The 18029-nt window shown below is 30.5% G+C and overlaps 2 protein-coding genes across 2 annotated transcripts; one reads left to right on the plus strand and one right to left on the minus strand.

Moving 5' to 3' along the window:
* Positions 1 to 3: 3 nt before the first annotated feature.
* Positions 4 to 4023, minus strand: LOC119606895 (MTOR-associated protein MEAK7). The gene is made up of 7 exons (XM_037960551.1): positions 3738 to 4023; positions 1646 to 1897; positions 1255 to 1579; positions 935 to 1189; positions 737 to 855; positions 472 to 672; positions 4 to 404 (listed from the first exon to the last, which is right to left on the minus strand). The coding sequence occupies exons 1-7, from the start codon at positions 3864 to 3866 to the stop codon at positions 291 to 293; spliced, it is 1395 nt and encodes a 464-aa protein (XP_037816479.1). The 5' UTR covers positions 3867 to 4023; the 3' UTR covers positions 4 to 290.
* Positions 4024 to 5150: 1127 nt separating this feature from the next.
* Positions 5151 to 10361, plus strand: LOC119606896 (UV radiation resistance-associated gene protein-like). The gene is made up of 9 exons (XM_037960552.1): positions 5151 to 5749; positions 5803 to 6978; positions 7043 to 7120; positions 7187 to 7744; positions 7808 to 7943; positions 8840 to 9164; positions 9221 to 9429; positions 9493 to 10098; positions 10176 to 10361. The coding sequence occupies exons 1-9, from the start codon at positions 5307 to 5309 to the stop codon at positions 10281 to 10283; spliced, it is 3639 nt and encodes a 1212-aa protein (XP_037816480.1). The 5' UTR covers positions 5151 to 5306; the 3' UTR covers positions 10284 to 10361.
* Positions 10362 to 18029: the final 7668 nt, after the last annotated feature.

The following is an 18029-nucleotide window of genomic DNA, read 5'->3' on the forward strand; positions in this document are numbered from 1 at the left end:
AAATTGTTTATTTGCTCTTTTCTTCTTGCCTTTTAAGAATATTTTAATTAAATTTTTTTTAGCAATTTGTTAAAGGAATGAGTTGTTTTTTACTAAATACTAAACATTTTAAAAATTCTTTTAAGAACATTTCACAAAAATGGTCCACATTATTGTCTGTCTTTGGTTAAAACTAATTTACGAAGAAGCTGAAAATTTAACACTTAATAGGAAACTTTGCATCAGAAACTTACGTTAATACTGTGCAAATTTTAAAGAAGAACTTGTTTAAAATTCATATATTTTGAAATTTATAAATCCAGATCAGGTTCTCTTAGACCATCGGAGTGCATTTTACGACCAGATAATTCTAACATAACACGATCTTCCAAATTTTGATCCAATATGGAACGTTTATTGGAACCCTAAAAGGAAAGTACAATGAAATGAATTGAATAAATTGGCATTTGTTAAGAAAGTAATGGTACTTACATCTCCTTCCTCCTCATCACTGTCCTCGCCTTGTTTGGGTTCATCACCTATACCCCACACTTCTAGATTCCTAATACGAAAGTCTTTACGTTTACTCAGCTGTACATAATCTTTATATGTGGTGCAGGATTCAGAGCTATGACCCAAACCATATTCACAATCCAGCCATAGACCCCAATAATTAAATTGACCACCCATTCCCTAAAGAAAGTTATGTTTTAATTATTAAATATTTAGTTTTAAGGGCTAATTATTTCCTACTTACCAAACCATTGGGCATAGTCTGTTGACTTAAATTTAAATATTGATAATGATTATTATATCCCGTAGTATTAAAACAACGCATGGCGGGACTTAAAGTAAACAACATAGAGCTATCATCACCTTAAAAATAAAATAAAAAAAGATATTTCTTTAATAAGCCAACATATTTAACAATTTTATTCTAAAAGTCTTTACATACCCAAAAAATTGGGCCCCAAACTCCAGGATTCTGGAGCATAACCAGCAAAGATATAATGATCTTCATCTTCCACAACCAAAAGAGTAGGACCACGTTTAAGCAATTTGCCCAACATGGTGGAAAAACTTTCGCCCATAATTTTCGAAGAAAACAAAAAACGCCATTTATTTCTTAAATCTGTGGGCATATTGCTATTGATATAAATCACATGCGGTATATCCAATATGGGTGAATAGTTTGTACCACTAGGTAGTCCTATAAAAAGAAATTAGAAATTATTTGTATTAAATAAAAACTAAAAACAAAATTATTAACTTTACCTTCTTGCATGGGTAATATTTGTTGACTTATATGATTTGTGCCCAATTTGCCATTTTTACCATTATTCGAACCGTATAGATAAGAAAAAACATTACGCCATATTATAAGAAATGTGGGATTTATTTGTAACCATTTCTCTAAAGCATACAGAGAAGCTGTAGACTCTGAATCCGTTTCCTTATCCAACAAACGTATTAAACCTTTGGCAAAACATTGAGCCGAGCGATCATTACAATGATAACCAAATTTAATCCAAGATTCATATTCCGGAGAATTTTTAGCTCTCATTATATGTAAATAACTTAATAAAACTGAAGTTATATACTAGAAAAAAGAAAGCAATTTTTCAGTTAAACATAAAGATATTTGTAAAACAAAATGATGTCCTACCATTTCCAATTGCTTTAAATCGATTTCATCATTAGCTTTACCTGCCAATGACAAGTGTATAAAATTGATTTGTTCATCTAAAGAACCTCTTTCCACTATGTAATAGGGTTCTGCATATTTTTTAAAAGCTATGGTGCCTACGCGTTGTGGTTGTCGTTGTTGTTGTTTTTGTTGTGGTGTTGGCGTGGCGGTATATAGAAAATTTGCTATAAATTGTGCCAAATTTTTATCGACAATTGTAGACCAGGTTTCCTAAAAACAAAAGGAATTTTTAACAATTCTTTAGGGTGGGTTTAGTTTTTCAATTTCAATTAAACCTTAAATGCAAAATGCATGCGAATATTTTGGAAATATGTAATTGAAAAACATTAAAAAAATATTTGATCAAGATGGTAATAAAAATAGGAGCGAAATTTATAATAATTCTCTGCTTTAAATTTGAAAATCATCTGGCCTGTAACAGAATGTCATTCCGATATAAAGTGATTTCATTCCGAAAAGTTGTCGTTTTTTACTGAAATAAAGCAGCTTTCAGTAGAAATGGAATTCTGTGACAATTCTCCAAATTTGATTTCTCTCCACCTATCCTATTTTGAATAGTTCGCTTTCAAACCCTGATTAATCTAACCAAATTATTTCAAATCTAAACAGACAAGCTCCAACATATTTTATATGAAATAAGTTTCTTTTCAAAACTCAATTTGTCTAAATTACCGACAATAATCATTTTTAATCAAGCGTATAAAAAATTAAATGATTTTAAAAATCTACTAAATTAGATTAACAATAAATAAATATTTAAAGTATATAACCGTCGTTTTTGAATGATAAATTAAATGTTTGTTTGCCGTTGTGATTATAACGGTAAACATAGCAATATACTGACAAACCCACACACACATTTTATGTTAAATCTAGTGTGTATTGTTGTACTAAATACTTATAAAAGTAAGGCAGTAAATTATTTACGACTAAATGATACCCTACACCAGCTATGAGGGTAGCCTACATATCTCGTTAGAAGTTCTAATAAAAGTGCTAGGCCTTGTAACGGACCGATCCTCGCAGAATTTCGAAGAATGATTAAAGTTATGAAAATTCTTAGGTATACCAAATTATTGTATTACAATGTCAATAATAGTACGAGATTTGTGAGCGTTATACAGCTTTTCAGAAGAATGTCCTTTGGGGAGGTTTGAAGCTAATATGCTACGATTCTCAAAGCTATAGTCATGTTACTTTTAAATTTGTCACCTGGAACCAAACTACAATGTTTAAATTTACAGGAAATAATAATGATAATTTCAGTATACTTTAAGGATATCTAAAGACCGTTACAAACATTAATAGAAACACTTATTAGCCATCCTACTATAGGGTAGACAATATACATATAGTCAATTAGTCCAACAAATAATTATTGTTTGATTTCTTTTGTGTACTTGTTATTGTCGTCGGTTTCGTCGTCGTCATTGTCGTACAGTGTTTGTTTGATCAATTTGTTGTTGTCCGTTTCATTTAGGAAGCAATAATCATTGTAAGTTGTATAACGTTTTGAATTTCTTTTATTTCATTATCAATTTCCTTAGACGATCTATCTGCATACAACAAACAAACAAACAAATAAACAATTGGCATTAAACGTGTTGGCATTGTCAGTCACTCAGTCATCGTTTTAATATGCTTCATTTTGTGTTTGCTTTGATTTCTTATATGTATTTTAATTGTTTTAATGCTTTCGTCATCATGATCGTTTTACATGTTATCAGTTATCAGATACATTAGTGTGTAGAGTTTAGTTTTGCCTTTCTTTTTTTAATTATTATCCATCACAAGCTATTGTCTTATGACTTGTTGGTAGAAAAAACAGAAACTCAAAATCATCTAATAAGAATTGCCCATTTTGTTTTGAGCCTCTCTAGTGGGTAACTGTAGTAGGAAACAAATTTACTGACCTTGCAGTTTTTTTACAGTATTCAAATTATTTGTTTATACTCAAAAGTGATCTGGTTACATTTAAATTATTTTAATGCGTATTTAGTATGCGGGAATGTGGCCTGTACCGGTTTTTATTTGGTTTATTGATACTTACCAATAATTTATTTTCAGTAATTTTTTCTGTATGTCCACCAGAGGTATGGCGAAATGAATGTTCCAAAACTTTCAGTTCATCAGCTGTAAATGGAAGTTGTTCGCCTTTTTTGGCCTGTTGATTACCCATTTTTAAAGATTATTTATTCCAATAAAAACCTATTCGAAAGCGTATGAAAACAAAAACTAAAATAAACGTTTCTTTCACAATCGACCAGCAAAATAATTTTTTGAAGAGAATGAGAAAAACAATAGGAAACAATTCCAAAACAAAACACACAAAGGTGAATTCACATAAGGTGGTGTTATTCAATCAGCTGTTAATTTTTTTAAGTTCACCTCAAGGCGAATTAACATATGGTGGTGTTAATCAATCAGCTAGTAATTTTTTTCGAAATACGCCTCATACGTACTGCCTTCAAGGCTATTATTGTTTACAGTTTTATATTTAAAAATTTCCGTTAAAACAGTGAAAAACTTCGTTAGTATTTTCAATTGTTTATGTAAGAAATTTGAAAATGCCAAGCATTTTGTAAACTTATATTATTTTAATTATATAATGACATAATTGGTATCTTTTTGCAAATTTTATTTAAGAAAAATATTTTTTCTATTAAATGTTAACAATAATGTTTTATATTTACTCTCTGTAGATAACATGATAAACAACAAAATGCTGCTGGTTACAGTTCAACCACCTTCTGTAAATTGGCCTTGACACAGACGTTTTCTCAACGAACAGCTGTGAGTAGGGTTTTATAGTTGAAAAAAAGTCGACTTTTCAACTTTTCGCATTTTATTAAAAATCGACTTTTTCCAATTTCTTTAGATTTTTCCACTTTTTCGACTATTTTCGATTCTGTTCGACTTTTTCCAAATTTGTTCGACATTTTTCAATGCTTTTTTTCGACTTAGATTTTTTCGACATTTTCCTAAAGGAATGGAATTTTACAACCAAAACCCACATACATATAACACAGAAAGTCAGTCGTCAAACGAAACGAAGATTTGTTAGAAAAAACTGAAATTTGTTATGAAATATATGTATGAACAAATAAATCAATGATGGTTTTTGTAAATTAAATAAATTTATACTTTTAATTTCCTAAAATGAAACTTTATTTTTGGAAATACAAAAACTTTACCCGTCTTATTATGAACGTCGCTTATTTACCTTCGGAATCGTTATAAACGGGTTTGACTGTATAAAAATTGTATAGGTAGAAATTTGCTATTGAAAATTTATTTATAATTATTTGCAAAATTGAAACTTCGACTTCTTACAAGAGAGCCAACTTTTCGAATACTTCCGACCAAAAGTCGATTCTTCGATTGTTTTAAAGTCGAGTTATAGAACCCTACAGTATAGTATTTTTGACATTTCTTTTTTAACACACAAAGAGAGCGAGAGCAAGAAAAACATAAATGAAAAATTTTGTGAAAAATTGTATTATTTAGCAGAAAATAGTAAAAGTGTTAAATAAATAGGATATTTAAGCAAAATTATGTTTAATTCAGCTATTAAACATTTAAATTTTGTAAAAAGTATTTGTTAAAAATCAACAACAACATGAATATAAGACCCAGATGTCGTGAATGGCTGCCTTTAAGTACGCAGCAATTGAGATTAAGGAACCTTCAAGCAATACAAGGCGTTAATATTGAAATCAAAACGACGACAAAAGCCAACAGTTCCAACGCATCCACACAGACGTTGTTGTATTATACACTACATGATCATCCAGAAAATGAGCCATTCTATCAGAGTGAGAAGGTGGCCTTAAGAAAGCATTTACATGTGAAATGGGCGGAGATACAATGTCCAGAGATACTAAAGTCCAATGCTAATTGTGTTTGTATTAAAATATGGGCCTGCATTAAGAAGACTGACTATGTAGATAACATAAAAAATGACGAGGAGCCCTTAGAATCGAGGCCAGAACAACAGCAGCAACAAGCAGAGGAAGAGAAAACTACTTTGCTAAGAACAAAGAAAATTAAGGAACCCATGAGGTAGATAAACTTCTATTAAACTTATTGTGGTTATTTATATATTTTTATTCCAGTGCCTTAACGCGGGAATTTGTTAAATTCCAAAAGTTGCCCCGACCCTCAGACGCTTTACTCTTCAGCTGGGCTATTTACTTTTCCGGTCTAATTCCCCTGTCTCAAAATACCGAAGTCAAGTGTTGTGAAAATTCTTTGATTTTTCAAATGAATGATGAGTACTTTGCTTCGCCGGAATTGTTCAATACGGAATGTTTACGTCAACAATTGGCCTTAAACTATGAACGTTACTCGGCCAGTGTGCCAAAGTGTAGCATACCCACACCGGATGAATTTACTATAAATTCACCACAAGTTTCGCGTAGCTCTAGTCCAGTTGCTGTTGACTGGCAAAAGGATTTGCTGCGCATGTCCAAGACTCGTTACGTCCAGTTGAACTGTGTACGTTCGGAGGTCAGGACCAGTTACGATTTAATGAAATTGTTAAGATTGCAACAATTGCAAAGACAACGTCTGCAAACACAGCGCGAAAGTGTGGAGATGACGGCCGACATTAAACGTTTAAGTTTAAGATGTATAACCAAAGAACAACTATTGAGAAAACCACGTACGACTTCGATAAATTCATCCTCGTCATCGTCTGCCTCAACTGCCTCTCAGTATCATTCCATGGGCCGGACGCTAAGTCTTCTGCTGGCCGAACAGCAGCACATAGATCCTCATCAATTGCTAAGAGCGCAACAGCTGCAACTCCAAGTGGAGTCACTGAAAAGTAAACAGAGACTTTTGCTAAGTGCTCAGGAAACCTTTTCAAAACGTATTACCCAATTAAGGCAGCAATTAAATGCTGCCACTACGTCGCGTCAGCAATTGCAAACTTGGTTAACAGCAAGACGTCGTAAACTACACGAGGATAAGTTGGAATTGGAAAATTCTTTAGTTCAGCAATTGGAACGTCGTCATCGTCGGCGTTCAGTTACACAACATGTAGAACGGGTAATGTCCTCTTTGTGTTTAGAGCTACGGGACATTTATCCTATAGCTCGTAATCGTTTTGGTCTCTATACAATCTGTGGTGTACCCTTTCCTACAATGGATGGCTATGTTTCGGATTCACTCAATGCTCAAAGTGTACATATATCAGAGAATATAACACCAATGGCTTTGAGTGCATCCTTAGGGTATGTGGCCCATTTAGTTGAAATGATTTCTGTTGTTCTCAACAGACCTTTAAGGTAAGTTCTTTCAGACTTAAGTTTACAATCCAATTAGTAATGTTTCTTCATGCCCCCTTTACAGAAATCCCATTATACATGAAGGTTCACGTACTCGTATTATGGATGTTATCAAAGATATACCTTCGTATACATCAAGAGAGTATGTATTGTTGTAAAGCATTTTCTTATCGTAAAATTATAATTAAATTATTGTTCGTACTTGTAGATTTCCTCTCTACAGTCGATCCTCCATACCCACGAAACCAGTCAAATATGCAGTAAATTTATTAAATCAAAATATTTCTCAATTGTGTTTCGATATCTGTGGTATACGCTGTGATATGCGTGCTACCATTGATAATTTACTAAATATATTTGCCACCTTTGTGCAAATCGAGCAAAATAAACGTGAAATACATTCACGTACACGAACTTTAGCTGCAAAACGTTTAACTATAGCTGAAATTAATAATTCCAATGAGGTTGATGGTTCCCATCGGCTGCAACATCTAAATAATCATAATTATCAGGAGCAAAATGACAATTTGCTCAGTCATCAAATTACATCAAACAATGGCGAACAAGATTATTCGCTATCGAAGTCACATTCATCTGTCGACATGAATCATATGATGCCCCCGACCACACTGATGCATCACCATCATCATCATAATGTGCCTGTATTTTCATTAACTGCTGATAAGCTGTTACATGCATCACGTATAAGTTCACAGCCCATCGATATACAAGATCGATCGTCAGTACTTATAACAAATCAACAACGGTAAGTCTTTGTTTCTTTGTTTTCCTATTTAATTTTTCAATAATACAATCTCTTTGTCTTTAGAAATTGTCGTTCTGTTGGCTCTTATACAGATAGCGAAGAAGAAGTTTGTCATTCTACTCCAATTCAATGTTTTTCTAATTCAGACTCTAACTTGACGTCATTACAAAGTGGTGTTGGGCATCATCATCATCATATTTAAAGATTTCTTAATGTGATATTGTATTTTATTTTTATTATTTCTTGTTTAAGTTTATTTCCTTCTTTTTTCATTTAGCAATTTTTTCTACCACGAAAAAATCAGCTTCATTCTTTTATGTTATTTATAATAATAATAATAATTACAGTAACATGCGAAAGTACATTTGTAATATAATATACTACTACTATATTTATATTGTGTATTTTAATCGAAAATAACTAATATACAAAAAAAAATACTTGTTTGTGTTATAGCCAATTTAATAAAAACAACTATTAAAAATTTATTACAACTGGCGAAAATTGTAATTTATAATGAATGGTGGGTGAAATAAATCATTAACTTTTAAATGCTTATTTATATGTTTTATTATACATTTACTACAGATTCCATAAGCAATTCGAACGTTAGTATATAAAATATGTATTCAAATTTCAAAAATATTTATGTTTGTGACGAATCGTTACAGTAAGGGAAACATCGATTTTAAATTATTCATCAAAAGATCGATTTTTATTCACAAATATGACTTATCGTATTATTAGATTACTTTTTAATTTAAACTTATTTTAAAGATGTTATTGTTGATTTTTAGTTTTCACAAAACCATCACAAAACGAATATAGAAGGAATATATTAGTGCAGATACAGCCGATTTTTAATTAAATTATTACCGATTTGTTTAAATTTCTAATTCCGTTTAGAAATTTACATTTTATGGTACTTTTGCTAACTTGAACTCTCTTGGTCACCTTAATACTAAGAATTATCTTGGCAACCCTTTTCAACAGCTGAACCAAACAAAACAAAAATAAAAACAACACAAAATAAACCGGAAAAAACTGAAAAAATCAACAAATTGTATAAGAAACTATTAAAAATATAAATAAAAAATGCAAATGAAGACTTTACTAAGACCTGTAGTTCGTTATAACTACATTATAAATCAAAGAACCATTACTCATGGCCAAAATTCACAAACAGGAGGAGAACAGCAGCAAAAGCCAATACCCTCTTCTAGCGTCCTTAAAAGAACTCCAAAAGATGAAAGCAGCAAATGGAAATTGAAAATGTATGGCTGGCAAATACACAGTTATGGTGGTGTGGAAGAGTTGCAATTTACCGACAAATTAAAAATGCCACAACTAAAACAAGCCAATGAATGTCTGGTTAGAGTAACTACAACTACAGTCAATCCCATAGATGTGGCCATGTTAAGTAATAACAAAATTTCAAAAATGTCATTTAAAATATTATAAAATATGTATTTCTAGATGGTTATGGAGCCACTGTTTTAAATACCATGCGTTGTCAGGGTAATTCCATAGAATTTCCCTTGACTTTGGGTCGTGAATTCTGTGGTATTCTAGTGCAAAAAGGCATGAATGTGGATATACCCTTAGGGCAAAGAGTTTGGGGAGTGGTGCCCGTACAAAACACAAACGGAGCTCATGCTGAGTATGTAGCCGTAACCAATCAATGTGTAAGTTTCCATTTCCATGATTAAAACAAAATTAAACTTGACTTAATTTAATTTGCTTTATAGCTTTCTCTAGCCCCTAAAAATCTTAGTGATGAAGAAGCAGCCTCAGTTCTATATGCTGGTCTTACCGCTTGGTCGGGTCTCTATGTTACCGCCAATATAGGCGGTATTTGTGGTGCCCTCACAGCCGATGGTGGTGGTGGCCAAAAACGTATTTTAGTTTTAGGCGGTTCTGGTAGTGTGGGTTCTTTGGCCATACAAATGCTTAAGGCTCAGGGCACACAAGTAGTAGCCACCTGTAGCGAAAATGCCAAAGAACTGGTCAAGTCCCTAGGTAGCGATGTTGTTATAGATTATAACAATCCCGAGGAAATGTCTAATTTGCGTTCCTTTGCTCTTTATGATGTTGTACTCGATTGCAGTGGTCAGGGACCCCAGGGTGCAGAATCCCTAAACTTTAACTATAAACAATATGTAACCTTTTCATCACCCCTTTTGAAAAATATCGATAACAGCGGTTTGGGTTTGGGACTATTGAAAAATGTGGGCAGCATATTGGAAACTAACTTTAAATCGGTAACCAAACAAAATGGTTTAATAAAATGGGGTTTCTTCTCGCCCGCTCCTCAAGGTATTGAATTTCTAAAGAAATTGGCCGAGCGTGAAAAGGTAAAAAACTAATTTTTAATATATAATTAAAATTAATTTTGTTTAATCTTGTTAAATCTTGTTACTTTTCCTTTTAGATTTCTCCTTTAATAGACAGTAGTTTTGAATTTGAACAGTTGCCGGCAGCATTTGATAAAGTTAGCCAAGGTCATTTGCGCGGAAAGGTTGTAGTTAATATTGATTAATGTTTAATGTTTGTATAATTTATGATTTGTTATGTTTATTAAATATCGAATTAAATAAATTAAATTTGGTAAGATAAAGGAACAAGTTTTTTTACATCTGAGATGATCGGTTTAAGATTGAATGAGGGATTTTGTAAATTACAAAAATCCCTTACATACCTTTTATGGACTTATTTGCATAGCGACTTCTTAATTTTGCAACAAAAAATATGCAATGACTTATAAAATAGAACACAAAGTAAGTGCTATTCAACACATTTATTTTAAAAAACATTAGCATGTTGCCACCTAAACGTTGGTGATGTTTATGGAAATATTTAGCATGTGTCTAATGTTTTAAACAAAAATTGATTTGGTTCTCAATATATCCCAGCAAAAAATAATTGATGTCATACTTTACAAACCACATCTTAATCACATCTTAAAATGCGATTTCATATTTTTCACTTTTATAAACCAAATATTTCCTTACAAATGAAGTACATCAAGATTTGGTGAAAGAGTAGTGAAATTTACATAAGCGTGTCATTAAGAGAATGTGTTTTATTTTTGACATCCAAATATCGGATTTTTACTGCTTCTAAAAATAAGATCAGATGTAGTTCAAAGCTGCCAAAAATGAACAACATCCCTCCAATGACACGCTAATGTAAAATTCATAGGTTTTACACCCGAATTTGAAGCACTTCGGGTTACTAGTTGTGATGAAAATTCTACATCTTTTTCCACACTTTTTTTGCTGGGATTAATCAAACAAGAAAAATCTTTATGAGGCATGTTTCCCTAAGTTCAATTAATTATGACATATATATGTATTTCGTAACTATATGACGTAAATTGTTAATCTGATTTAAATAATTCACCTCTATTTAACCGTTTTATTATTAATAGTGTTAATGTTGTTTATTTGTTATTCATTAACAGTTTATTTACCCTGCATCGCTTTCAAAACTACGTCAATTAACAAAATTCATAATCAATGACATTTTTTTATATTAAAGAGTCAAATAAAATACGATTGATAACAGATCATTTTCAACTTTAACTTGTTTTAACAAATGATCACAATTGCATTTATAATTTTTAAAAAACTTCTCAACCAAATGAACGATTTTTAAACATTTTTGTTTAAATCATAACAGTGTACCCTGAATCATAATATATAGTAATGGTTGTATCATGGTGTAAATGATTACAAATGGAGAGTATTTTTAATTAAATGGCGTTCTAAGAAAGTTACTTTTTTCTTGACAAAGTTCTAAGGAGAATGTCAATCCTTATAGCAGGATTTCTGAGAATAACATCAACAGCGCAAATGTTAAACTGAAGATGATTAGAAGGGCAACTGTATAGCTGATGAATTAACCAAAGTTGAAGCTTCCATTCCCGATATAGACTACTTTTTGATTACAAATTGAGAGTATTTTTAATTTAATGACGTTCTAAGAAAGTTACTTTTTTCTTGACAAAGTTCTAAGGAGAATGTCAATCCTTATAACAGGATTTCTGAGAAACTGTATAGCTGATGAATTAACCAAAGTAAAAGCTTCCAATCCCGATATAGACTACTTTTGCGTGTGCAAACAACGAATAGGCAAAATGTTCTATGAACTTTCTCAAAACAGAACAGCGAACCAATTTACACTGTCACCAGGAAAATATGACCAATTTTGGAAAAAGAAATTTTGTTGCCTCCAACTCGGTTACTGCATACTCGGAAACCATACAAGAAGACTTATTTTACCACATAACGACTATTGCGATTATTTGTTAGAGATATCGGGCATGGCCGACCATATAATACCCTACACCATTGAGTATGTTAAAAATGTGGATTATTTTTCAATAATAAAGAGTTTTCTACTAGAGGCCTTAGGGGGGGGGGGGGGTAAGGGTAAATATGGGCCTATTCTTATAAATTTTGGTAGAGGAATTTACGTCTATATTAAAGTTAGTAAATTATGCAGAATTTAACCATGTTATTAGTGAATTTTGAATTTTTTCAAGTCATTTTCTAAACAGGAGTTTGTATGGAGGGTAGGGTCAAATGAAGCCCGATCATAACGAAAATCGGCAGTGTTATTTAGACTTTTATAGAACTAAGTATTGCCGATTTTTGTTGACGATTTTAACCATTTTCAATAGGCTTTGTCCTCGGTTCAAAAGAAGAGTATATCTGTAGCGTGCGCACAAGCTTTACATGGACACGCAGACTGTCGGATATAGCTAAATCGCCTCAGAACATGAGTCTGAGCCGATTGGCATACTTTAAGTTGGTGTAGGACCAATATTTTCAGGCATTGTGATCAATTTCGAAATCACCCTGAATGCACTGATCCGTGGACTTTTAAGATCTTTCTCCTAAGAAGATAATCAAATTGAAAAGAATTCATAATATAGAAAAGGGAGAAATTCTAATACTTTTCAATTTTATTCTATTAATATCTTTAAACGTACTACAAAGCGAGCAATAGGACCCAAGTGGACATCTATGCAGCCTGAAAACCTATCGAAATTACAGCAGATTTAATGTTATCGATCAAAATATCGATTTTTTTGAGAAAACTTTGGTGATCACGAAATTATTTTTTCAAACGTTTTTTTAACAAAGTTGGAGCCGTTGTTAAATTTTTAATAAAATATCTATTTTTTTAATAAAATATCTTTTTCCGTTTCAACGAGTTTTAACGAAGTTACAGTCGATTTTAAGTTTTCATACAAAAAACATGATTTTTGAGGGAATATATAAGTGATCAGTGATCACAAATCTATTTTTAAGGGAAAGTTTCTATATTTTACTCTTTTATAAAAAAAACCATTTGTTTAAAATATCAATGATCAAAGATCTTCAGTTTTTTTATTTCAATTAAAAACATTCGATTATATGGAAAAATCTTAAGAGTACTTGATTTAAATAATTTTGGTTAAAATCTGTTAATCTATCAAGTGGACGAATTGAAAATATAATTTAAACGTGTTATTTAAAAAAATTAAATGACATTTATTATCAATCTTTATAACACGAATGCAAAAATTATAAAAAAAATATTAAAATATATTCGCTATAGCAACATTTTAAATAGAAAATCAAAGACAACAACAGTACAACAAAAAATGCAAAAAAAAAAAAAAAGAAATGCACTTATCGATAATTTCAGCTAATACGAAAACTAATTTATAACAATTTAAAATAATCAAATCTTTATTATTATTTTCTACATGATTCCACAAACATGCCTACAAACCCATATTTATAAATGTACCCACTTGAGAGAGTGTGCTCGCTCGATTATGTACATTTTTATTATCATTTCTTTTTTTTAAATAAAAATTATTATTTGCTACCTTGTCGCGTGATCATACCTATTAATCTATACTAAAAAATAAATTAAAGCAAAAAAAAAACTAAAATTAAAATAACAAAAAACAATTTATTATAAGCATGGACATGTTGTTGTTGTTGTTATTATTATAAACTCATCATCTCATCATCGTACCACACTTCTCACATACATACGAACATGTTTAATCGTATCGACAATAAGTATGTGTCGTGTCGTTTCGCATAGAAGTGATCGAATAGCATGAATTGTTCACTCATTACACGTGTGTTCTCTAAGAGAAATGTCACCAAAATAATTCTTTATTACTATGTTCGTTTGTGGATTTCCGAATATGTATTTTATATTTAAGTTTGACTTCTCTCTCCTAACACGACCATCTGATATTTAATGATTAGATCAAAAAGTTCAATGGCTCAGGCGTTTTGTTGTTGTCTAGTTTTTTTCTTAGGTATTGGTATTATTTTTTATTTAGTTCTTAAGTTAGTTTTTTCTGGTTGACATGCAAATAAACAAAAAGAAATCATTATCGTCGAAAGGAAAATTTTTTATAGATCGACGTTTATAAATACTCATAAATATATTCATAAACATTTTGGTCATATTATGTACGAGTGTGTGTTTATCTCCTCATCAATTGTTTTGAATTTAAATTTAAAGTGGTTTCTGGTAGCTAATTTTAGTTTGAGATATTGAATTGGAATTTTTTTTCTTTTTTGTAAAGAAAAACATTCGATTCCCTGAAAATCAAATTGATTTATTCGATATCAGCTGAATAATAAATATACACAAGTAAACAAAGAATCAATTATGGTTATTGCATGATTTGAGATTATAACTATCAAGTTCGATTAGGGATTTTGTAAACAATATAACTGTAGTGGTTGGTAAATTTTCCTAATGTTGAACGTAAAAAGTTTTGAAAAATTTTTCAAACATAATTTGTTCGAGTTTTCGTTTTTTATGAATTTCCTTATGGTCTAGAGATGATTTTAATAGCAGTAAACAATTTTGTTAGAAAATTAGAATATTTTTCAACTTCATAAAAAAGCTCGAAATTTCGATTTTTTTTTTTCAAATTTTCAAAGTTTTTTTAATAACTCTAAAGCTGTCTTTAGAAAAAACTCCAAATTTTTGTTTGAACATATCTTTTAAAGTGAATATTTTAACAGTTTTAAAGTTTGTTCGAACACAACAACGAATTTTCTTAACTAAAAAGCTTACGTTCATAAAATTTTTATAAAAATTTAATTTTTTTTAAGTTTTAAAGTACGAATTGTATCAAAACGCATCTGAAATTATAGTTTTATAAATCCTTTTGATTTTGATTTAAAGATTATTTTTACAGTTTTATATTTTTTTTAATTCATAAAAAATTTCAAATAGTTTTGAATGAAATTTCAAAAAGTTCAATTTTACTTGCAAGCAAAATCGTTTCAAGTGTCAAAAACATCGGTCTGAACAGGTAAGATTTCATTTATAATTTCGAGCCCAAATTACTTAATTTCGACTTGGTCTGAATGGGCTATGAAAATACTTTAAAATTCATAAAAATCGAAATCAAAGAATATCGAAATGCATATTCTTGTAATAAATATTCTTTGTCCATATGAAACTGAAGTTATAGTTTTATAAATCCTTTTGATTTTGAGATTATTTTAACCAGTGTTTAAAAAACTAGACTACAAGTAGCTGTAGTAACGAAAAATAACTACTTTTGTAGTTAGAAAATGTTCAAAAACTAGCAGCAAATCATTTACTATTACTACTGATACCTTTAGATTTTGGTAGCAGTATTTATAGATGTAGCAAAAAAATAAAAAGTTTGATAGCAGTAGTACAGTCATTAGTATTTAAATGTTTCAATGTAGCAGTTGAATACTTCAAATAGTAGCAGTAAATATTTTCCTGAAGTAGCAATAAACGATATTATATTTTTCAACAATAAAAAATTTGGTAGCAACTGCTACCTAAATAAAGTAGCAATGCTACCAAAATTTTGGTAGCAATGCTACATAAATTTTGGTAGCATAAAAAAAAATAAAAATTTTATTAAAATACGAAAAAAAATTATGACATTCAGAAAAAGGCACAAGTAGCGGGGAAAAATGCTAGGACTTCGATTCGTGGGCCTTCTGAAGACATATTTATATATTATGAAAGTTTCTCATTGCCTTTTCGCAAAAGATATTCAAGGAGGATTTTGTTTCCTCTACTAAAAGGATTCTTGCACATTTATCAAATAATTATGAATCAAATTTTGTATGAAAATTTGCTTTATATAATTCTTATAAGTTCTAATGTATAATTATTAATGCAATTTCCTATAAGGCTATTTTACAAATCCTTCGACTGAAAATCTTCTAAAAAGCCTTTAACGGAAGACCTTTTTAAGTAAGCATGTAAAATTGAAACGATTTTGCAATGCGGCTGTATGTACTTGTGTCTATAGAAAAATGCCCTTAGTAAGGCCCCTATACTGAATCTTTTTCCCGTTGAGATATGTGTATTTGTTAGTTTATTTTTTTGTCGAAGTTTTTTGTTTTATTCTATTGCTACTTCAATAATTTGGTAGCAATAGAACGATCAACTAGTAGCAAATATTTCTATTGCTACTTCCCAATAAACCAAAGAACGATATGATAGCGAAAACGGTATTGCTTTTAAAGGGCGATTATGATATCATATTTCATTATTTAAAACGATATTATTATAATATCGTTTTATATTATTTTGTTTCCAATAAAAAAATTAAGAAAATACAAACATTTGAAAAAAACTTCAAACATAAAAATAATTTCAATAAAAATTTTCGAACATAAGAAAACTAAAAAGGATATTAAAATAAAATCAACTAAATTATTGATAAATAATCCAAATAAATACGCGAATTTCGTTCGATACTTCAGTTTTGTGGTAAGTTGACATGTATGCAATTTTGAAAAGTTTCAGGTATTTGCAAGATAATGCATAATGTGATGAAAAATATGATTACTTTAAAATATGTATTAATGTATGTATGTAAATATGTACAAATGAATGCAATCCTTCCCTTTTCAGGCTTTTTTATATGTATAATAGCGAAATATTAAGTTAAATAGCGTTTTAAATGAAATTTTAAGAATAAAAGAGCATACAGAAAAAAAACTGAAAAAGGCGATTTAACTATCATTATTTTGGGAAATTATGGTAGCGAAAACGATATCATAATTTTATGGAAAAACGATATCATAAGGAAAGGTACCATTTAGTACGTAAATACTATCGTTCTCGATACGAAAACGACTATCACTTATGATATTTTTTATCACCTAAGTGATATCGTTTCGATATCGTTATAATATCGTTTGGTTTATTGGGTTATCAAAAGTAGCAATAAAATTATTTATATTTTTAAGCTACTACTCCATTTGTAGTTTATGTTTTATTTAGAACTATTTCTACTGCTACTGTTTTATTACTACTGCTATATTTTGAGATTTACTTTTTTATAAGTAGCAAAAGTTTTAAAAACGTATGATTATAAAACAAAACAAATGCTACTGCTACAACTTCAGACAATTGTTTGGAGCAGTAGTTAAAGCAATAATATAATACTTGGTAGCAACGTAGTTTTTCTAACACTGATTTTAACAGTTTTTTAATGTTTTGAAATATTCGAACATATCTTAAGAAACTTCTTTAAAAATACTTGAAAATTTCAAATTTTGAAATTAAATTAAAAAAAAAATCAAAATTTGTTTAGATTTTTGAATTTAATTACGAATTTTTGAATAAACAAAAACATAAAGTCTAAGATCTGGTGTTTGCTAATAGGATTTAGGTTAGGTTGATAGGAGGGTGAGTACTACATCAAATCTGAAGAAATGCACATAGGCCACTTCGGGCCTGTTGTGCGCTCCTTTTCATGAAAAAAATGATTATTTTTCAATGTTCAGAAACTCAGTTTTCTGAACGTAATTCCTAAGAATTTTCCAATCAGTGTTAGTCAGAAATGTTATTTCCGGAATAACATCACTTCCAAGATACTTGGATCTAACTTCGATTAATGACTAACAGCGGCAAAGAAAGTACTATAGAGTTTCACTATAGAGTAGAGTAGACTATAGAGTAGTCTAAATCCACCCGTCCAATTTTTCATAGATGTGCTCGTAATCCTGAGTGCCCACTCAGAAAACGTACCATTATACTAACTTTAGACTTACTCATTTTGAGAAGATTTCGCGTCTTGCCCTCATCAGGGTCACCCCATAGGATCTTTGTGGTTCTACACACCGTTTCATTATTCCAAGAGGCCTTATGGAATTCTCTCACCCATACTTTTAATTCAGCTTTTTTTGCGTCGAATGGTTTTGCGCTTGTCAGGTTAACTTCCTCGAGCTCCCTTCCCTTTCATTGCCGACTA

Source organism: Lucilia sericata, unplaced genomic scaffold (assembly GCF_015586225.1).
Source record: "Lucilia sericata isolate MDLA Ls3-8-SP2 unplaced genomic scaffold, ASM1558622v1 Contig000634F_arrow, whole genome shotgun sequence".
Taxonomy (NCBI): Eukaryota; Metazoa; Arthropoda; class Insecta; order Diptera; family Calliphoridae; genus Lucilia; species Lucilia sericata.